Genomic DNA, 24,477 nt, shown 5'->3' with positions numbered 1-24,477 from the left:
TTAATGTTGGGTGACCTTTCTCACCATCCGATAAACGTTATAACACATGCTGCTCCTAATATAGCCAAACTGTATTAGTTTACTAATAAAAGGGAGGTATCAAAATATGGAGAGAAAACGGAAGAGGAACAGAATAAAAATCCCAGGAACCCTTTTATTGAAGGTCCCAGTTGTTATAATTATCCATCTCAAAAAATGTTGAGTATCAATCACACTCTTCTCATCAGCACCTGATCAAACACTATGTGTCAAATCAAACTTGGAGTTTTTAGCAGACTGAAGATGGATGACAGGCACCTGCTCAGATCAGCTTAACTGAAGCTGACAATTATCACAGCACAGAAATAAGATTTTCAAGAAACTATGCAGGGAAAGGTTAGAACAGGTCAACCTTGAACAGGATTTTATGCAAAGATATATGTATGCATTAACATTTTTCAACAGACAAACTCCACAAAGTGGGGGCACTAAACCTATGTACCACGTACTTTATACAAAAGATATTTTCTCAGCCTTCTGACCCCACCAACTCTGTGAGTATTTCCATTCCTCGTCTCTTTGTGGCTTTTCTGTATCTCATCATACAAATAACAAACTTGATGATGAAGTTAGCTAACTGTTCTCCATTTTCACAGAGCCTATCAATGCTGAAAATAGAGAGGCGAATTAAAAACCTTTATAACAGAGCAACAGAAATGACATCTCAGCTTCATTTGTATGGAAATGTTGAGAAACAGAGATGGTACATGCAAAGCAATAAATTTTTTCCTTAATGTGTTTTTTCTAGCTAAGATACAAGTACTGGGGTGTAGTGGGAAACAGGTATATTTACTTCTTTATGCCTTTTCCATTATTATATTTTATCACCATCAACAACAGCAGCCCAAAATGGCGTCTCCAGCTGAAGACAGTTAGGGCCATTTAATACTCCAACTTCTTTATTATTTTTGAAGAAATGCACAATGATCCTGTAGCATCCTACAGTAGGATAATCCACCAATTTCATCAGATAAATGGGGTGTTACCCAGAATTTCAGTTAAATCATGTACAGACAACATGCATAGTTTGAATGAGTTTGCCCTGAATGAAATACAAGTCATTGAAATGGGTATAATATAGAAATGCAAAACATTTATAATATATATTATATATTATTATATTATAATAAACATTTATTTTATATATAAAGATTATAATTATTGAATAATTATAATCTTTATATATAAAATCTCAGCCTGTGTATGTTTGTGCTCGCAAAACTCAAAAAGTAGTTGGTTGATTAACTTGACATTTTGACACAACGTTGCATTCTGATACAATCGTGTTTTTATGCAAAAATTTAATTGAAACACAATGTTGCATTCGAGTACACGCATGTATTTAGAGTAAAACTAGCAGTCTAGGAAGAGACAGAGTGGAATCTATGAGACCCAAAGCACACTGATGCCCAAAGCAACCACTCACAGCCTAGCTTTCATTTTACCTCAGCAGTATAAGTAATTAAAACTGAGCACTGAAATTTGGACACAACATTGCATTCAAATACATACGTGTATTTAGAGTAAAACTAGCAGTCCGGGAATAGACAAAGTGGAATCTGTGATGTCCAAAGCAACCATCACAGCCTAGCTTTCATTTCACCACAGTACGTTGACTGGGACTGAGGGGAACTGTGATTTAACAATAGCAAGCCCTGAAGTAGTATGTATTCTAAAATTAAAGTGTCTACAGCACACCTTTTTTGCTCTGGCAAATTAAAATAGTTTTGATGAAATTTTTGAGATTGTGGATGTTCCTAGCCTAAAAATATTTACGGTAATTCAACATCAAACCATCATTGCTTGGTGCACTGAAAAAAGGATTAATTTGCAGAATTCCAAAATCATGTAACTCAATAATTAAGGAAGCCAATATGTTTTCCAAATGCTAGATTAGCATAAAACGTTCCAATCAACTCTCAATCCTTAGCAATCAACCTAACTTACCATACCGGGATGTTGGAAAGACAAAAAATATATATGCACATATACAGTACTGCTTTAATTTACATGGAAGGAAGATAGGTAGAATTTTTTTTTTAAAAAACCCTCTTCATTTAAATACATTATTTAAAAAATAAGATATAGAAAAAGAGAATTGCTATGCACTGAAAGAACAAAGGAATAATTTGGTGAGGAAGCAAAGGAATTATTAAAATTAGAAATCCTAGAATCCGCAGTTATAAAATGCTTTGCAACCTGTCTCAAGATATGTGAACATTTCACATGTATGCATAATTTTTACAGGCAGATTTTCAAGTCCTGGGGACATATTATCTAATACATTTCTTCTCCACTCACTCTCTCCTAATAGCCCAAAAAGGGATTTCAGCCTTACATTAACCTGCAAAATAGGTTAGACTGCAAGACAGAAGTTGTGTTCATGCACCACTAAGTTGGATTTTAATGAAGAATATAGAAACAGAACGTCTAAAAGATGCATGAAAGTAGAGCATCTAACAGCATCTCTTGCTTTTAGCTAGAATCTCCATAAAACCTTGGATAATTATGTGCGGCCTAACACATTATTATTTTTTCCAAATACATAACAAGAGTGGTGATTTCTCAAAGACAGGATCAAGATGAGGAGCCAAATGGTGTGAGACAGCTGGAAGTACAGATGGAGTCTCTTCCAAGCAAATATCCTGCTTCTTGACCACTGTAAACAAAACGGAAGATATCCCCCATCAGGCTCCACTGAAGCCCAACCATCCAGCTATGGTACAACATGGGCAGGCAGAATGTACATTATCATCTCCAGGTGATTCATGGAGAATCAGAGGAGGTCTCCAATCCATAGTGGTTAAACCAAGAACAACAAGCCTTCCTAACTTTTTCTACATTAGTCTACTGAGATAGAAAAACTTGGAAGTCAAGAGGAAACAGAAGTGGAGGAAAGGGAAGTTTCATACCAGGCTAATTCTTGTACGAAAAAAATCATTTCTGGGTGAAGCATGTAGTCTGAGGCATCTTGTTACTCAATTCTGTGCCTGAAACAATACATCTTGCCTAACTCCACTTAACAAAAAGTACAGTGCATTTAAAATCCTAAAGGGCAAAAGTGAGATATTTTATTACTGCCACAAACAAAGATGGTATCAGATATACATGTGTGCATTATTTATCTTAATCTTCCATACCAACACCATATATTTGGGGTTGAGGGAGAAGATGAAGAGGAGAATGGTGGTGGTGGTGATAACAATGGTATACAATTGGGGCAAAACAGCCCTAAAGGGCAACCCTGTCTATGCATGTCTACTCAGATGGACTCTAAATATTGAGATGAACATGTCCCAGCCAACAATTCAAGATGGCAGAGGAAAGGAGAAATAGCTCTGAGACAGAGGAATGGAAGCAGAATAACCATATTGGGTCTAGCTAGTATAAGTTGGAATAGAAGAGGAAAGATGAAAGAGAGAGAGAGTAAATAGGAAATGGGGAGGAAAAGGTAAGAGAGAAGATGTTCAATCAGGAATTTAGCCAGGAATTAAAAGAAAAGAAACAAGTGCAGAGAAAAAGAAAATCAAACCCTTTGCACTTTTTTTTTTGCTAACAATGGCACAATTCACATAGAAAGAAAATTATCTTGTGGCTTCAGCAGAAGGTAGTATCAGACTTGGGAAGATTAACACTGAAGTAGGAAAAGCCACAGAAAAGCAGTTTTGTACTCAGCATGTTTTGAGATAGGAAATACTTAAACAGCTCAGTATTTTCTGGCTCTGAAGACTCTCAACCCCTAATCCCAGTGGTTTTTACAAACTTTGAGAGGGGAGAAGAGAGCGGTGATAGGGTTGAGGTGGATCACCTGAGAAGTCTATAGCAGCTGTGCAATGCAGCCTGGGACAACAAGGGCCAGTGAAATATAGGGTACATTTAGACTGTAGAATTAATGCACTTTGACACCATGGATCAAAGCAATGCAATTATGAGAGTTGTAGTTTCACAAGATGTTTAGTCTTCTATGCCAAAGAGTGCTGATGCCCATCAAACAACAAATCCCAGGATACCAAAGTTTCTGTTAAATAAGCCCAGGAATATATCAACTGGATTTCCTGATGCATCCCTGTATAAAGATCTGGAGCTGAATATTGTTTACATAAGATCTTTGCAACCCAATTTTTAGATGTTAGTGGGCTCGAATATATAGCCTACTTGACTGCAAAACTACAACAAATAAAATTGCTGTTATTTCTTATAATCCCATTTATTGTTTGCTTCCTACAACAGGGAAATGTTTAGATAGAGTATAAAAACTAAAGGTAAAATGTAAGTTTTCATTAATTTTCTTTGCAAAGGAAGAAATGAGCAATTTTAGCAATTTCCTTCTCCTTGGAAGTCTTTGAAAACCACTCAGTCTTTGAAGTCTATTCAGAAATCAGCACTTATTTTGTGAAAAAAATAACATGTGGTTGCTTTCCACAGAAAATAGCATATGCTCTTTCCCTGAGTAAAGAATACTGTTTGCACTGCAAATCAACCACGTGCGAATTTTGCAAAGAAGTCCCGCATTACAGCATTTTTTTTGCATGGAAAGCATCTTTTTCTGCTTTACATTGATTTTTCCTTCTATTTATTATGATTTATGTAAAAAGCTGATATCCTGATTGTTTTGTGAAATGGAACTTAAGATGGCAGAAGGTTGGGGGGGGGGGGGTCTGATGAATCACATTTACTGGAATATTCAACAATCTTCTAGAACAGGGGTGTCAAACCCATGTTCACTGAGGACCACATCAGCCTAATGATTGCCTTCAAAGGACCATTTGTAATTGTAAGGCTGTATTAATATAATGATCATGTCCTGGCACTGAAAACCTCTCAGGCCACATAAAATGCCATGGTGAGCCCAATTCGTCCCAAGGACCTTGTGTTTGACACATGTATCCTGGCGTAGCAGTGCAGAACTTGGTTATTCTTGAGGATCAGATGCGATCTTGGTAGGGCGAAAGCCCTATATGCAGTGGAATAAGGATGTGATGGTTGTCTCTGTACAACAGTGGTTCCCAACCTGTTTTTGACCAAGGACCACTTGACCAGGGACCACTTTGACCAGGGACCACTCTCCAACACTAGTACCAAAATAATTTCAAATCAGTTTTTGATCAACTTTAAATTTGGTTTGGGGTGCTGATTCAGAAAATTGCATTGGATAGACCAATTAGCTCTAGTTTCTGATATAGAACCAATGGCATGGTCAGTCACAGGGAAGGCGTGGCTGGTGGCAAGAAAGGAGCAGAAATAAAATAAAATAAAGAGGAAGGAGGCTTGCGGACCAGATTTTCATCCTCGCAGCCCACTGGTGGTCAGTGGGCCACAAGTTAAGAACCACTTGTGTACAGGGACAAATTTAAGGGTAGGAGGGGCTGAAAGTTGTGAACCTCTGCTCTAGACTGTTGGCTGCCTGCCTAGCATCATGAAGTAGGTTCTTGGAAAAGTTACCCTTTGGACTACAGACTCCTTCATCAGTTATGCTGGCTAATGGATTTTGGGTTTCAATCATGTAGCTGTACAATTGTGGCCCAAACAAGTTGGAGATGTTGTCAATGTCATAATATATTCCAAGATAGGCAAGACTGGCTGACGTTCTGCATGGGAGAACTGTCCCTAAAGATTCTGCAAGTGTAAGCATGCCATATCACCACTCTCACCCCTTTAAGACCCAGCTTTTAGCTACAGGAGCCCCCTCTCCCCAACCATTTGGTGACCACTAGAGAGCTAAGGGCATGAGAGACGCCTCAGGCTATATCCATATAGTCAGGTAACAACATTATTTGCTTAGGATCGCAGAGTTGGTTGGGCACAATTTTGGTCATTTCACAAGTTCAATAGAGAACACTGACCTTTGCAATTACCAAAAAATGTAATATTTGGTGATGTGTGTTGGATGCAATAGATGTGTCAACCACTGCTTTTTTCACATTTCACTTGAAATGTCTTGGGTCTGCTCTTTCTTTCTTTCTTTCTTTCTTTCTTTCTTTCTTTCTTTCTTTTGGTGAAGTGGTACTGACAGCCAATCTGTACAGATTTCAGCCAGGTTAATAGTGCTGAGAAAATAACCCATGACTTATAGATTACAGCAAAGCCTTTGACTGAGCAAATCAGAGGAAATTATGGTTTGCTATAAAAGAAACCTGATTGCCACAACATCTGATTCTCCTGATATGTTACCTATATTTTGAACAAGGCAACACTGTCAGACACAATATAGAGAAACAGGACAGGGTTAGACAAGGTTGCATTTTATCACCCTATCTGTTTACTTTATATGCTGAACATATAATATAGAAAACAGGAATCAACTCAAAGGAAGCAGGTGTGAAAATTGGGGGATGACACAGTATTACTGCCAGAAAATTGCAGATGACAGTGTATTACTGCCAGAAAAAGCAAGACTTGGAATGACTCCTGATGAAAGGTAAAGAACGAACTGCAAAAGCAGAGTTAAAAGTTGAACATTAAGAAGGCAAAGATAATGGATGCAGATAATTTACATAATTTCAAAGTGGATAATGAAGACATTGAAATAATGAAAGATTTCCCAGACCTTGGCTCAGTCTTCAATCAAAATATGGGCAAGAAACCAGAAGAAGATGAAGACTTGGAAGGCAATAAGGAAGGAATGAGATAAGATCCTCTATTAAATACTGATGTCAGAAACATCCAAGCCATGGCATTTCTTTTTTTAACATATGGCTGTGAAAGCTGGACTATGAAGAAAACTGACAGAAAGAGAATCTACTTATTTGAAATGTGCTGCTGAAGAAGAATTCTATGGGAATTATGGACTACTTAAAGGACAAATCAAAGATCTTAGATCTAAATTCTCATTAGAAGCTAAGGTGACTAAACTGAAGCTGTTGTATGTTGGACATATTGTGAGAATTCACTTGAAAAGACAATAATGCTTATAAAGTATAAGGCAGTAGGAAAAACGGGGAGATTATAGTATGTTTGGTTTGATTCAGTCAAAGAAACTACGGCTCTGAGTTTGCAAGACCTAAGTAGGACAACCAATGGTAGGATGATTTGCAGGTCTCTCATTCATAGTATTGTGGGCTCGACCTCATGTAAGCCGCACTGAGTCCCTTGGGGAGATGGTAGTGGGGTATAAATAAAGTTTTTTATTATTATTATTATTATTATTATTATTATTATTATTATTATTATATTCTTATTGCCACAAATCAAAATTTACTAAATAACAAACAACAATGTTGGTGAAATCGTAAATTCATAATCTTTAAATACTGTATACTATGAACCGCCCTGGGTCCCCTTCGGGATTGAGAAGGGTGGTATACAAATACTGCAAATAAATAAAAAATAAATATAAATTAGCCCATATTATTGTTCACAGTTAACACTAGGCTAACAAGGGACGGACTTGTCTTTTATTCTGAAAATTAATTTCTTCCACAGTATATTTAAACATTTTAGTTTGTTTTTTGCAAAACTCTTAGACTTTCAGGATGGCTTGAATTAAATGTCCAGATAAACAGATCTGCTGAAATGATACATACCACCCCAATTCTGCTCTTTATCTGAGCCTAGAATTTCACTTCATGTACTCTTCCTTGATTTAAAGAAGAAAATGAAGAAAATACTATCTTTAATCATCCTTTTCACTAGAGACATAGTTTGAAAATCATTCATCTCTTGACTGGATTAGCGTATTAACACCATCCAAGGTCAGTTACTCTGCTGTGGCTACCTTAAGCATGTAGCTGCCTACTGCTCTGTGAGAGACTTTAATTCATGTAACCTGGTTTATAGATTTTCTTCAATTTAATTCTTATTATAAGTAAGTGAGGTAAATTGATGCTCTTTGAACTTTGATCCAGTCAGGTCTCATGGTTTCCAGGGTCCCTTCCAAACATGCCCTATATCCCAGGATTTGATCCCAGGTTTTCTGTTTATGCCAGATTATCTGGCAGTACAGACTCATATGATCCAGTTTAAAGCAGAAAACCTGGGATAAGATCCTGGGATGCATGGCCTGTCTTGAAGGGCCCTAGGAGAATTGAGTAGTAATTCTATCCCAGAGTTTAATCTGAACTTAGTATTAACTATGGTGCTGAACCAAATTTTCTAAAAAGTTGAGCACCATAGATAGCTCCTTTGAAGTCTGGACTAAAATCTAAAAACAGAGTGTCTGTTCCACCAACATGGGAGCCATCAGCCTATAGATTAGGCCTGTCTTGGACAATGTTTTGAGTAATGCCAATTGTTGTGCTGGTGTGTATGTTTTTTAATAATGTATTTTTATTTTTTAAATTGTATGATTGTGTTTCTACTTTTGTACCTTGTGGGGTTTCAACAATGTTTTCCATTATTGTAAACCACTCTGAATCCCAATCTGAAAAAAGGTGGGACCAATAGTGATAGTAGTAGCAGTAGTAGTAGTAGTTGCCACACTGCTTTGCACTCATTTAGATGAAGTTCATTAAATTTTACAATTATGACAACAAATTATGAAGCTGGAAGTAATTGTTTTTTCTCATTTATAATTATAGTGTATTTGTGTTAGTTTAGCTAAGTTTGTCTAGTTTTGTACTGTATTTATATTTGGTTTATTCCCGTTAAATGTTAAATGCTATTTATATATAGATTTTTATGCTGATTAAAAATATTATTGTTGAAAGAGTTGTTGATTCAAATGTGAGTAAGGAAACATTTACAAACCATGTCAAACCCTGGTTTGTTAGCTGCTAGACCTCAAACATAGAAGGTAGTATTCATATTTTTATCACTTTCATACTTGTTTAATGTATATTCTGCTAATATGTTATTCAAAGCAGCTGTGTGTTGTCTGCAAGTATGTGTGTCCATATATTTTAAAGTGCGGTTTGTTTTTGTGAACTTTTCTGTCACAAGAAAAACATCTTGCACTCGATGTGCTGAGTGTCTTGTGTATGTCAACTTGTAAACATGCTTTTTCATTTTCAGACTGCAAGACAAAAAAGCTAAAATGTCAAAGGAGGAAAATATTTCCACAAGACACTGTAATTGACAAATGGTTTCCATTTTATTGGTGCCTAAAGTTTTATTCCTGGGATAGCTTTCTAATTCTAGGGCCAGACCAGGACAGATTTATTAAAACTATAGTAGCTCCATCTCCAGGGAAGACTGAGAACTAAAGTTCTATAATATAATATTGCTTTTAAAATAGATTCAGGTATCAAGGAGAAAATGCTAAGGTAGAATCATTTCCACTCTAGGGACCAGACATTGGACAAGAAAACTTACAGATGTATTACTGTTATTTCAAAAAGCTATAACTTATTGAGTACTCCATTCCAGAAATATCTGTACTGAACATATTCATTGAAGACAACATTGAAGGCCAAAACATTACTCTTATTAGGGCACTGTCTCCATGCATAAAATTATTTATCTCATCTTAATCATGACTTAGCACTGCATTGTTCACATTTCTGAATGATTACGGTAAAGTAAAGTAAAACATACTTTCTTTCTCTATATACACTCTCATCAGAGTATAGGGATATGAAAAGTTTTGGTATCTTTTCCCCAAAGAATTTCCCCCAAAGGTGCTTAAAACAAAAGCAGTTGTGGGCTTTACTAGATACATTTGAGCACATTCTGAAATTTCGTCTACTTGCTCACAACCCTCTGCAATGTTCGAACACAGATTTGGAGGCAGAACAATGATCTCAGCCTTCCAGAGACTGTCCTGAGAAACACAAAGTGCTGCAGTAAAAAAAAAAAAACCCCAAACAAAACAAAACAGAGATCATCCTGATAGTTTCACAGAATTCCATAGTCAGACTTCCAGCTTAGTAGGAGGACACTGTTAAATCCTCATCACTGTGTTCCAGGGTATATTGACACCACTTTAACTGAGCTGGCTCAGTGCTATGGGATTCTGTGAATTCCAGTTTTACAACATCTTTCGCTTTCCTGGCCAAAGAGTGCTGGTCCTTCACCAATCTCCTACCACTCCCAGGAATCAATAGCATTAGGCCAGGGGAGTTAAAGAGGTGTTTAGCTGTATCAAATCTACATTGTAGATGTACCTCCAGTTCAGCCGTGCCCTGCTTTTGGTAAAAACGAGAGAGAGAGAGAGAGAGAGAGAGAGAGAGAGAGAGAGAGAGAGATTTCTTGCTACATGGATTTTTTGTTGTTGAATTTTTAGCATTATTTTTCTTGCACGGGCAATTAATGCAATGGTCTGATGATTGATGTATATTGGGTGTTCCCAATCCATGGGATATTCTTTAGTTTTCCACATTTATTGGCAAAATTTAATTAGACTGAGCAGATTTTCTCTCAAATCTATTTGAAACAGCCCTGTTGGTATTTCTGGTAATTCATTTCTTCCAAGTACTTTGAGTGCAGATTTTACTTCTCTTTCTGAAATTATGGGTTAATCTTCAAATTGTTCTTTTTGAAAAAAAATTCTGTCATTTTCTCATCTCTTTTATACAGTTCTTTAGTGTTTCTCTTACACTTTCTTTTTAATTCTTCTTAGAAACATGGAATCTAGAGGTGGAAGAGACCACATGAGCCATCAAGTCAAATTTCCAATTTACATTCTGTGTATGTCAACCTGTAGATTAGTGGATAGATTCCTGAAAAGATTAGAAAGTTCTTTTAGCACCTAGTGCAAAGGAGAAGAAACTATTCTGCTTCTGCTTAAATTCCTTGATGTGCTTTGACTTCTTCTGAACTCACTCTCCCTCCCCACTGTGCCTAGTTCAGAAGCAAAGGCAGTCTTGGTTGCCTGCTGTTCTTAATCTGCAAGTAAGACTCTAATGAAGCCTAAATATGTGTAACTAAAATAATCACACATTATTAACCATATTTCCACCTCGCTGCCTCTCCTCTGTGGCCTCTTGTTTTAATATCATGTCTCAAAGTAAGTTTTTGAAGCACTAAATAGTGAACTATTACACACACACAGAGGAAAGCGGGACATAAAATATGTTTTGGAAGCACAGAATTCCTAAATGGTGACTCCCTGCACCCCAAGCATAGTTGGTGATCTGTCGGAGAACAGAAAATTGGAGATGGGAATAAAGAAAAAGGGATGGAGCACTAGTGGAAATCATGCAACTTTCTAGATTATTGGACTGTGGCTCCAAGCAGCCCTACCTATCATAACCAACAATGTAGTTCTACAACATCTAGCGAGCCATACAATTCCCACCTCTGGAATAGAGCTTTCTGAAAAATGGGCTGGTGGACTCCTGAACACCAAATGGTAATATTCTGTTGCTCTTCCCTTTTGTTGATAAACAAAACTATAGTAGTTACAACAAGGACTTAAAAAGAGCTTCGTTTCCTTAGTGAGTGCCTTGGTCTCCTCCATCAGAGCAGAGCCATCCTCTTAAGCAAATTGAGCTCCTGCCACTGTTAGAAGCAGGCAACTCTGGCTTATCCAGACCACCCAAAATCATCTTCTATAGATAAACTTGGTGGTTTGTAGGCATCTTGAGACATCAGCTAGCAACACCCTGAACTTACCTTATATACTTGACTATAAGCTGATTTTTTCAGCCCTTTTTAGGGCTGAAAAAGCTCCCCTCAGTTTATACTCGAGTGAGGGTCCTGGGTAGCTTATATTTGTGTTGGTTTATACTCAAGTATATAGGTAATCAGAGTTGGACAGTCTTATCTTATTGAAACCTTATTATTATCTTAAATTGCATTTATATTCAAAACCATTTAACCTACTGATGCCACCATTAATGTAATTTTATTGGTTTTCATTTTTATTTTTGAAATTTATCAGTAGCTGCAGCAATTTCCACTCTTGTCTTATACTCAAGTCAATAAGCTTTCCCGGTGTGTGTGTGTGTGTGCATGTGTTAAAATTAGGTGTCTTGGCTTATAACTCAAGTATATTCAGTATATTCTCTCTTGATCTGCCATAATCAAGATTGTATTGGGAAAGCAATCAGGTGCACTTATTAATTTGTATTTTTAATTAAAATAACAAGTAATGTCAGTAATTTTCTTCTTGTGGTGAAAAAGCTTTCAAAAACCTTTTGAAGATGAAATTTCAAAACTTTTTCTGCATAAAATTCACATACAATATTTTTGTGACTAAAATGCTGGTATCATGTTCTGCTCAAGAAACAATAATTTTTGTAATGAAAATAATATTTCAACACAGAATTATTGTTTTCCTGCAGAGAGAATAAGCTTCTAACAATAAAATAATGTGAATTTTGTGTAGAGTAAGTTTGGGAACTGTGACTATTTGTTTATTTGACTATTTGTATCCTGCCTGTCTCTACCCCAAAGGGGACTTAAGGTGGCTTTACATATGGCAACTATTCAATGCCTTTGAACAACAAAACAGTTAAAATACATTAAATTAAAGATTTAAAATTATAATTAAATGCACATTAAAACTTATGAAACATTACATTCACTATTAAAAATCGCGCCATCCACAATCGTAATCTGGGTCTGTTCCAAGTCATTGCACGTAATTCTATAACTATTTTTATTAAACTATTATTATTATTATAACTATTATTATTAAACGGTTCTGGCCCAAGCTACCTATCCAACCGCATCTGTGCCTATGAACCCACCAGGACTTTAAGATGTTCCGGGGAGGCCCTGCTCTCGATCCCGCCTGCTTCTCAAGCACGGCTGGCGGGGACGAGAGATAGGGCCTTCTCGGTGGTGGCTCCTCGGCTGTGGAACGCCCTTCCTACAGACATTAGACTAGCACCATCTCTAATGGTATTCCGCAAAAAAGTGAAGACCTGGCTGTTTGAGCAGTCGTTCGAATAATTAGTGCAATGATTGGTTAATGAACACTGGAATGGAACAATGGATGACGAATCTGGAACATGTTTTTGATGATGAGACGACAGTGAATGGGTATTGTAGTAACTGTTTCTTAATTGTGTAATGTATTAGGTTGTTAACTGTTTTTATACTGTAGCACTGAATTTTTGCTGTTAGTATTTGTTGTGAACCGCTGTGAGTCGCCTTCGGGCTGAGAACAGCGGTATATAAGTAAGGTAAATAAATAAATAAATAAATTATTGCACTGTAGTTAATCTCCAAAGAGTATGAAAGCATAACTGTTTTCCATAGGAAGTGAGTTAATGTTTATCCCTTCAGAGACTGCCATCATTATTAAACAAATAGCAGTGGGTGACTAAAGCACCTGGATTGGTAGCCAATATTTTGTTATCCACTTTATCACTCTTGACTTCAAGTTTTACTTTTTTTGCACATAAATGTTTATCTTCCTCCCGATCACATCCTTGACACTTTCCAGCAACTGACAATTCCATTAAGCCATGATTCTTCCTGTAAGGATTTCTTGACAATTAGCAAACACTTTTCTGGCCATTTTCAGATATTTTTAAATATTCTTCCCATTGCAATGCCAGCTGATTTCTTGTAGGTGAAGTCATGGAACAGGTCAAAGATTCTCACAGTCCACTTCTATGCAACATGAGATAGATAGAGGGCATATTCTAGACCTCAGATAGTATTGTCACTAACTGTACTTTCACTTTCCTTCATCTGCTCATCACTTTCCATAGGATAACAGTGAAACACCAGTTGACAGAGCAGGGCTGTATTCAACCTGCACTGGGAAGTGGCTTAGCAATACTGGGTATTCGTTTTCTTCATAATTCTGTTCTAGAATTCTGCTATCGTTCTGCTAAGGCACTGAAGGTGCTGAGTTGGATCCATAACTGAAGTAGGAATGACTATGTTCCTGGATGGGAGGAAAACACTTAAAGGGTCTTGGAAGCAGCACTTCACAACCCAGTATAAGTTAGAGGCTGCCATGTCAACTAGCCATGTTGGCAGTCATTGCACACTGTTTCATTTTGCGTCATGGTAATCAGTAGGCAGCACAGGGGATGGCTTGATACTTGTCCTTCATCATATTAAACCCTGAGTAAAAACTATAAGCAATATAAAATCTGGACGTTATTAACCCACCTCCATTTTAATGCATATTTTGTGGTCTCCCACACAACACTGCAGGCTCAATAGGGAAGTGAATGAGTCAACACGATTGTCCTCACAAAAAGGGTAGCAACAGAATTAGCAATAAAACATTTACCTCAGGAACAAAGCATAGAATTACATTCAGCAAAACCCCCCTACCACCAGTCTTATTTAGTATGGTAACTGAAAATGCTTTCTGCATAAATACTACAATGGGAATAATTTTTAGCTATAGAACAAACAGAAATTAAGTCACTTTTAACATTCAGAATAACATTCTTTTTGTTTTCTTTTGTTTAATATGCTGTATTTTTGCACACAGTGAGTTCCTATACCCACAGTTTTCTGCTCACTATTAGGATTTTTCCTGCCTGGAAGATAATTGCTGTTATTTGCTGCAGTAATGAATAACAAAAAGTAATTACCCTATATACTTATGCATAAATCCAGAAATTTTAGTTCAAAAAACAACCCCAAAATCCTGAGTTGACTTATCTGTGGGTCAATGTGAGTGTTATGCCTTAACTCTTATTTTTAAAATAACCATTCTCTTCTTTAAGTAGAATGGTAAAAGGTTAAGAGCTTAGTTCATCCCAGGAGAACCTAAAAGAACCACCAACAGCCTCTAATCTAGGCCTCTTCAACCTGTGTTCCTCCAGGTGTTTTGGACTTCAGCTCGCCGAGTTCCTGACCATTGGAGAAGCTAAATGGGCATTCTGAGGTTGGAGGCACAGAACCTGGAGGGCCTGCTCTAATGTCTTCATCATTGTGCATTTCTGGCCTTTTTGAATGCCTCGTAGCAACAACAAGGGATGGCTGGACTACTGAGGTGGCACCGGCACTTTCTCCTCTCTGCAGAATGACCCCCAATTTATTCGCAGGTCATATTAAAAAATCACAATGCTGGTAAAAAACAGTCCTTGACTTATACATGAAATTGACATACATGAGTATATAGCAGTGGTTCTCAACCTGTGGATCCCCAGGTGTTTTGACCTACAACTCCCAGAAATCCCAGTCAGTTTACCAGCTGTGAAGATTTATTGGAGTTGAAAGCCAAAACCTCTGGGGACCAACAGGTTGAGAACCTCTGGTATATAGGGTATCACATATAGAACTTTCATCTGCACATGGATTCAGGAATACTGGCCCCTTAAGCTATAGGTTGTTACTGGCTTTTTCAAAAAATTAACTCAGTTTATTTATTTATAAATTAATGTAATTGGTTGCATATATCATATGTAATATTCTACATATACCATGAGCTGCCAAAGTAAGAAATAAGGAAGTCTGATAGTAAGCCTGAATTCTCTGTCGAAGCCAAAATGATTAGGCTAAGGCTATTATAATCTGGACATGTCAGGAGAAGACATGAGTCATTAAAAATATGGTTGTGCTTAGTAAACTAGAAGCAATAGGAAAAGATAAAGATCATTTCAGAGATGGATTGACACAATCAATGAAGACACAGCCTTGAATCTGTGAGACCCAAGCAGGACTATTCATGATAGGGTGACTTGGAGGTCTCTTATTCATAGAGCATCCAGGAGTCTAAGCCAACATGATGATAATTTTTAAGTAATTTATAACAGGTTCTAGAAATAGGTTATACCCTTCAATTGTAATATTGTAATATTTCAATCATAGTAGTCATTCCACAAAGGCTGTTATGTCCATAAAGTCATATTTATCTTGCTGAAATCAATGTCTTGGGGTAACTGAGAACAGTTTTTTGTGTGTTAAAATAGTAAGCTCTATTCAGTTCTGGGATGCAAAGCAAATTCCCAGGCTGAGAATTCTGTAACGAATTGTGGCTCCTCATTAATGGTGCAGTGGGAATTAGACAGTCGTGTGTATGGAGTGTGTGCCCCATACAGCAAGCAATGGATCTGGATAGTAGACCCAGCAGCAATACTATGAATTATTCCTCTAGATGCCAGCTTTCATGTAAAGGGAAGAGAAGGTCATTGAAAAAAATATTTTTAACAGGGGCTAATTTCATGTGCCTTACATCTTCACAATGAAGAAATCGCAAGGTTTTAAAATGAGTTTTTCATTTCAGTGTTGTGAGAAGCTGTCTATCCTGTGAATTGCTTAAAAGCGATCTTTCAGATTTTATTTACTGCAGACTGGGAACAAGCAGACTTGTACAGAAAAACAACTATTGGTGAGGAACCTGGAAATCCGTATGATACATGCTAATTTTGTTTGTTTGTTGCTGGGGGAAGAGAACAAAAGTTTCTGACATAACTATTCTATTCATATTGTTATTTTTCAACACTCAATAAGCCTAGTTACTCTTCTAGAATTTCACTACAAGGGGAAAATAAATATAAAGAATTCTAAATAAGTTGAGACAGAGAATGCAAATATTACCTTCCACTTTGTTTTTTAAAAAAGACATAGTGACAGTAGAATTAATAGTTTTCTTCTGGGTATTTACTAGTGAATAGTGGTATGCAAAATCTATAACTGGAGGATGTTGCTTGCTAGTCTTTGCAAAATTTTGAATATCATTGTGCAAGTTTATGTATGCTAACAAGACATTGTTTGCTAACTAGCAAAAAACTAATTTATGAACCCATATATTCTTGCTGGGTTTTTTTTCTTGAAATCTAGGTTTAAAAAACTTTTGCTTGTTATGACATCTGAACAAGGAGTCCACATCATGCCCAAGAATTTCCTTGTAGATGATTAAAGAACAGATGAGGTTTTTAAATGCTGCTGCTTGGCTTATATCTATGTTGCTAACATGTATGAATCTTGTGTTCTTTTGTTATACAGACTTATTGACTTATTCTGCGCATTCATACACTTGCTCAAAGTCCTCACAATGGCAGTAACACCTCATTCATCTGAAGAGGTGGGTTGGACTCCAAAAAAATAAAATTTGTCAATTTTAAGAAGCCACAAGACATTTCATTGTTTTTGTTATCACATACTGACATAGCTACCTTCCTGGAAATTGCCTTATTATAACTTACTCTAAGTACCATTTTGGCAGACAATGCATTCCAAAATGGCCTGAAATAAAATAGAAGGAAGTAAAATTAAGTCTGAAAGCCAAGGAGCCTTTGGGAAAACACTATGATTATTACCATTGTTGAAATGCAAAATGCATGAAGTACTTATTGGATGAGAAGCATATCGTACAGGCACTCGCAGAGTTGTTTGTCATTTGTGTTTTTGGCTGGGGAGGGGATTGCAACGCCAAATCATATTCTGGAAAAGTAATTCCAGTAAGACTTTGAAACAAAAACAAAGGAGCCAATCTAGATTGAGATAACTTGCCTTCTATGAAAATCCTGTTCCAGTAGATTCTGCCAACATGATTTCCTCCCAGAAATATAAGGTTGGAGAAAATCAAGAATGTGGTGGATACAGATGCCAGAGCAGCATGGAGTCGCCGAGAACTTCTTGGGGACAAAACATGGTTCTGAGGGAAAAAATGAAAGCAGTATTTAATAAAAGCTACAACTGTTGTAATACATGCTTCCCCCTCCATGGCCACCTTTCCTTTTTGATGACTTACTCTTTCAACATTTGCTCCTCACAGACAAGTTCAATTAATTCAGGATTGCTCTCACATACGCAACAGCATACAGTAGTGTGTCACTTTCATTTTTCGGCTGCTCATTTGCAATCGAAAAAAGCCGCTTTTCAACCATTTCTCTGATAGCCCTGTGGTCCTTACCCTACCAGATAAACTAGCTCCCACTTTGTCAGCTTTTAGGAAAAGCATGAAGACCTGGCTGTGCCGCCTTGCTTTTGATGAATGAACACAGCCCCCATACCATGACCATCCCAGCACATACTTGTCCTCATGATGCACCTCGCCTTATACCTAGTGGGAAATTAAACCCCATAGCATGTCCCCCCTGTACCTTCTACCAGATAAATCACTCCAGTTTTCCATCTCACCCTATGTCCACTGTTTTTATTCTTGCAACTGGCCCAGCCCACCTTGATTAACTCTTGTCCTTAATTTTATTTTACTTCATACCCGGTGTTATATCCCACTGCGTTATTTTTCATTTATTGTTTGTTATTGTTTTATTGCTGTATTTTATTTTAATTATGTATTTCATTTGTTTATTGTATTTGTTGGGCTTAGCCTCATGTTAGCCACCCCGAGTCCCTGAGGAGATGGTGGTGAGGTATAAATAAAGTTTAAGAAGAAGGAGAAGGAGAAGCTGAGGCTTCCTGTACCACAGAAATGGAAGGACACATATTTAGGGTTGGGCTATAGTGGTTAATGCCCAAGTGCTCATTGGAGGGAAGGATATTAGAGGCAAAGATGAAGTACTTTGGCCACATAATGAGAAAACAGGAAAGCTTGGAGAAGATAATGATGCTGGGGAAAATTGAAGGAAAAAGGAAATGGAGCCGACCAAGGACAAGATTGATGGATGGTATCCTTGAAGTGACTGGCTTGACCTTGATGGGGCTGGGGGTGACCATGGCCGACAGGGAGCTCTGATGTGGGCTGGCCCATGAGGTCACGAAGAGTTGGAAATGACTGAACGAAAAAACAACAATGTAGTGGTTGGAAATGAAAATAACTCCAAAGGCCATATAATTGTATTATCTGTCAGTGCAGGAATCCATTACATCAGTGGTGTCCAACCTTTGGATTCTAACTCCTAGAAGTTCAATTCTCAGGAATTCTGGGAGCTGAAATCCAAAACACCTGAAGGACCAAACGTTCGATACTACTGCATTATATAGATTCATGGAATTGTCAAGGAAAGGTTTGCTTGTCCTGAAGTACTACCCCAGTCAGTATTACTAGATGCACTGAAAGTGATCACAGAAAACATACAGGCTTCAAACTTCATTCCTAAAAATCAGCTTGGAATTAACTTGTTGCAAGCAATAAGCAACACAGTCAGTTACCTTTTTCTCTTTTTGTAACAGATCGAAAGCATGATAATCAATGGAAATGAAGACATGACCTTACAGTTATCAGTCATTGTGTTAACAAACAATGGCTGATATTACACATGGCACAATGTAAAGTGTAATAGTTCGGAAGGTGGAACTATGCTATATCATTCATCTCAGCTTCCCACTGATTCATTGTTTAGCCTCTATTTAGCCTCTCTGCCTGCCACCATCCATAGCCATTCACCAGATCGTGAACAGCAAGGGAAACAGAGAAGTCAACTGTCTATGTGGCCCCTTCTACACAGCTGTATATAATCCAGATTATCTGCTTTGAAGTGAATTATATGGCAGTGTAGATTCAGATAATCCAGTTAAAATGTGAATTATCTGTCTATTCTGGATTATATGGCAGTGTAGAAGGTCCCCGTGTAGACCAATGAATATAGTTCCCATGGGGGGAAAGGTGGGGTATAAATAAAGTAAATAAATATTAGTAAAAATAATCTATTGAGAGTCTTTAGGTCCTCTTGAGGTCTCAGAAGATGGTGTAACCATTCTGCATTTGGCTACAAGAACATAGCCAGATGTTTCTGTGATTTCATACTGCTCTACAAATGGGGACATGCTGACGTGTCTAAACAATGAGTCAGAGTTTATTCTGGGTTTTGCAGATGGTGGAGTAGAATACTCACCTCCACAACACCCTTAAAAAGAAATGCACAGACCAAAATGGACTTACACTTTTGTATGTTGTTTACAAGAAACTTTATTACTTTCCAAGTTTACTTTTAAATAGAATTTTAGTTATTTTTAGAGACATTTTGACATGAATTTTCCAGATTTTTTCTCCTGTCTGTCATTCTCTTATCAGTTCAAAGATTTGCTTTACAAAACAAATAACAGGAAATTATGGAAAATTATCAAGCAGGGAAGATCTTTAACACTGTAATGTATAAGAACTACACATTACCTTTCAAACAATAAAGTGGAAAGTAACTGAAAAGTGATTACTTTGGTAAAAGAGAGTCATTTTGAGAGGCAGCCAAAAGGTATGGTGGGATGTGCATAGTTTATGAGAATCTATCAGAGCCAAGCAACAGTTTACATGGTGCAATGTTGGGAATTTCTGACAACATGTGATTATTCCACACAAGTACTTATTCACAAAGAGGAAAATGGGTTGGCTAACTTGACAAATGTGAGGCAGAAAAGTGACTGCTTTTCTTAAGCTGATCACATTTTACAGCTATTGAAAGATTTCTTTTCTGTAAGAAATACATCTTTAGAGTAGCTATTGGCAATTTGCAATTTAATCTTGAATATACCCAAGAGCAGTTCTTCAAACCTTGCTAAAAATCCACCTACTCCCCACCCACCTAACTCTAAAAATGGCTCATTTGTTATCTGTCAGTTTTGGCTTAAGACACCATCACACCTGAAGTGAAAAATCAAAATAATATGTTCCCGCTGAACACTTTTTATATGACACATACAGGGCAGAACTAAGCTTGAGACTAGAAACATGTGAGTCGGAAACTAATGAAAATATAAGTAAGTGAAGCAGAAGTTTTGGAGAAAATTGGTAGGTGAGATCAGAATGCTAAACTTCACACAGCTGCATAATGCCCTGCTGCTTGTACTCCATGGGTCATTTTGTTGTGGTGTTGGATTTTAGAGCCCTGACAGGAACATAAATGAAAAGAAGGCAAAGGGCTTTTTCAAAGAAATAATAGCCAAGATAAAATTCTGTTCACCGATTTTCCTTGGAAATCTCCTTCCCTATGATCCTGTGAATATCTCAAGAGGAATCCATATCAACATGTTTGAGACCCAAATATCCCTAAAGAAAAGGGATAGGCAAAGTATGTCTCTTGGATCATATGCAGTCCCTGGACCCCCAAATTGCACCCCTGAAGCTCCAGATTTTACAAAACCACCCCAAAGCCACCCTAAAATTTTTGAGGGTCTTTTGACCTCTCAATTTTGTGGCACAACATTATAAGGAAACACAGACGTTCCTCCCTTTAAAAAAAACCTTCGAACCTTCCACCACAACCTTCTCAGGCTCCACTTACACAGAATGTAGAAATGTTGAAGGTTTTTTGACCTCTCAATTTTGTGGCACAACATTACGAGGAAACACAGATTTAAAAAACCTTCGAACCTTCCACCACAACCTTCTCAGTGTCCACTGACATAGTATGCAGAAGCCACAAACACTGTCATAAATTAAAGCTGGAAGTGATGCTACTCACTTGTTCTTTCTATTTTGGTCAATTTTCAGCTTCTCCCCTCCCTCTCATTTTTGTTACTTTGGAGGGGCTTGAAAATAACAATTTTAGAGTGGTTTTGGACCATGGGTGGGTTGCATTAAAAAGTTGGTTTGGGACCACACAACCATTTAAAAACACAGTACAACTAAAAATCTGTTAATGCACCAAATTTTAAAAACTCACCATAGTTCTAGTTAAAAGCAGGATTCAGTGGGTCCAGATAAAATACAATATAATATGATGCAAGCTGACAAATGCATATAATCAAAATATACAAGAATATAAACTTAAATTTAAACTGAGATTTAGGACTTCTTCACACTGGCATACTTTCAGCAGTGGCAGGGTTTTGTTTTGTTTTGTTTTGCAAGTTTGACCATGGACCCTGATTGCTCCAATCACAACCCAGAGAAGGACTTATTTGTTTGTTTGTTTACAATATTTCTATCCTGCCTTTCTCAAGCCCGAAGGTGACTCAAGGCAGCTTACAACACTGCAGCAATTCGATGCCATAACAATCTACAATAGACAATCAAAACATTTAAAACAAACATTATAAAATCCATACAATCCATTTCCAGGGCAGCTCTGTAGCCGAACTAAAAAAACAAAACCCTGCCACAGCCGAAAATAAGCCAGCAGCAAAAGTAGGGAGTTTTCCCATTTTCCCCTTCAAATCAATGGAAAGAGTCTGCTTCTTCACACTTCCGTGTGATGAGGTAGGGGGAAACCGGGATGGTGCGGGGCACGGAGCTACAGGTCCCCATGTGCCCTGGGTGGGTGCTGTCACAATCACTGTGATCCATGGTTATTCTGGCAGAATGTGTGACAAGGTTGTTGAAAATAATCAGGAAAGGATCAGTCTGTAAATATTCAAGGGGACAATTCCAAAAATATGGAGCAGCAAGTGCTAATGGACAAAGCCAAGACTCAAAAGAGGAAACCCTTCATAGGGCAGGAAGCCTAGAATTTTTGGAATGTAGATCTAGAGCAGGTTGGTTAAAGGAAAGAAGAGCTTAAAGATAGGCACATCTGGGTTCCATATGGATTTGAATGTTAAAACAGGAAGATTGCACAGAATCCTAGAAGGAACGGGCAACCAATGACAAAATATCAAATTGGGGTAACATGATCAAAACGATATGCCAAAAAGAAAATCTCAACAGCAGAATACTGGATGGAAAACACGGGAACTTATGCACATCTACATGATTTATCTACGTTTAACAGACGTATCACTTGGCTGGATTTTTTAAATGAATGGATGCCTTATATTAGAAGTGCAATCCTATATTTGCCTATTCTAATGTGAGTTTCATTGAGTTCAAAAGGAGTTGTTCTTAGGTAAATAAACATTTAATTTACCCTATATACACAAACATTACTATCCAAGAGTCTATTTGTTCCAAACATAGCAAAGAGTCCCACACAATTTATTATATTTTATGTATATTTCATGCAGAAAGTACTCAGACATTCCATGCCTGATGCTGACTACCTCTCCGGGCAGATATTGAACCAAGATTTGTATTCTGCTACAATTTCAGATCTTTATTTAAATTTTTACTTAGACTTATAGTGATTTGAACTGAACCAGCCATAAGTTAATTGTTAACCTGTTTCCAAACCATTATAAATGCCAAATGTCATCTGATAAATGGTTCATTTAAGCCCTTTTCATGGGTTATCTACCTTATTTTTAGGCAATGATAGAGCACTGAAGCATAGGGAGTTAATCATTCTGCTGTGCCTTACTGCCAGTAGATAAATCACACAGAACTGGAAAAAAATACTATTGAGCTTTCTTTAAAATGCTGAGTAAAAACAACCAGGAATCTGGTCTATTAAAGGTATGCTTAAATCATAGTGAACAAAGACAAATACAAAGAGAATCTATGTGGTATTTACACTGTTTACTTCCCTTTCATAGGATGTGCTAATCCACTAATTAACTGCTTATTTACTTCCAAATTACATGATGAGTTGTGGCAGGATGCCATCACGCTTTATCTTCTTTAGCTCATATATGGCTTTCTTCCATCTTGATCAAAATTTGGCAACTGTTAAAATGTTATAAAACCAAGATAATTTGTGCTCTTCTTCTTAAAACATATTGCATTTCCCTCATTTTTCTCATTGTTTAAGTTTTTAATATATATTTTATAGAAATATTTTTCAAAGGTTTATATATGCACTGCATTTATGGCATTGGCCTCTGAGTGGATTGTAATTTACTCTGTGTTTTGCTTACACTCATTTCCATTTATGAAGCTCTATCATAATGTTTGCTATTCTTCATTGCAATTATTGAATTTTGATTCTTCTGTATTTAATTAAACTTCTTTTCAGCCAGTATTATGTGCATTATTGATTCAAATTTGCCACAATTTGGCCACAATAAATATTTCTTGATCCTATCAGCAGTTATAAACATGTCAGCAGAATCTTTAATATCTACCTTTTCCTTCTCTTGTCACACATTTGTAGCATTAATTGATTGTTCATAATTTAGAGACTCGTATCTGTTGTAAGTTATTTTGTGTGGAGTTTTGGTTTCTACACACTACTATTAAGGACTTCTTCCCACGGCTTTAGAGCTCTGTTTCCATGTGCTTCAGAAACAAAACCCCATGGAAGTCCCACAGAGGCCATCATGATGTAGGGGCATTTCCAATGGGACTCCATAGAGCACCATTTCTCCAGCCCTAAAGCCGTCTTCAGGAGTTGTGTATTACCCGACTCCAAATAGGAGAAACTGACAGAAAATTGGCTACTGTTCAAATTAATGTATTGCTTAACGCAGGGTTGGAAATAGTTTATTGACACTTATTGACTATAACTATCCTACATATCTCTGTTTCCATTTTTTTGGCTGGGTATGACCAAGAAAACAAAACTCCACACAAAATAACTTACAACAGATACAAATGCCTAAATTATGAACTACAAATGTGCTACAAATGTGCGACAAGAGAAGGGAAAAAAGTAGATATTAGATTCTGCTGACATGTTTATAACTGCTGATAGAATCAAGAAATATTTATTATGGCCAAATATAGTAGATTCTTGCTTATCTGATTGTCACTTATCTGACATTCCATCTTATCCAATGCTCTTATCTGACACCCCCCCTTTTCCTCCAACATTTCCCCTTCAATTAAAGGTGTGCTCCCCAACTCTCTCTCCATTCCCAATAAGTGAAAAAAGCAAGACAAGAAGGAGGAGAAGGGAGGAAAGGCGGAAAAGAGACAGGACCAGAAGCGGAAGCGTCCTTCCTCTTTCCCTCTGTGATTTCCATGGTCCTCTTCCACATCCAGGC

General features: G+C 37.2%; 1 protein-coding gene across 1 annotated transcript in view; it reads right to left on the bottom strand.

Moving 5' to 3' along the window:
- The window catches only part of HHAT (hedgehog acyltransferase), a 230,799-nt gene that overhangs the window by 35,999 nt on the left and 170,323 nt on the right, over window positions 1–24,477 (bottom strand). The window contains exon 11 of the mRNA XM_060754333.2: window positions 17,290–17,434. Coding sequence (XP_060610316.2) covers window positions 17,290–17,434 — 145 coding nt within the window. The remainder of the gene's footprint in view (window positions 1–17,289; window positions 17,435–24,477) is intronic.

The sequence above is a fragment of the Anolis sagrei genome, chromosome 1 (genome assembly GCF_037176765.1).
Source record: "Anolis sagrei isolate rAnoSag1 chromosome 1, rAnoSag1.mat, whole genome shotgun sequence".
Classification (NCBI taxonomy): Eukaryota; Metazoa; Chordata; class Lepidosauria; order Squamata; family Dactyloidae; genus Anolis; species Anolis sagrei.
Note: the sequence above shows the minus strand (reverse complement) of the source record. Positions and strands in the feature narration are given on the sequence as shown.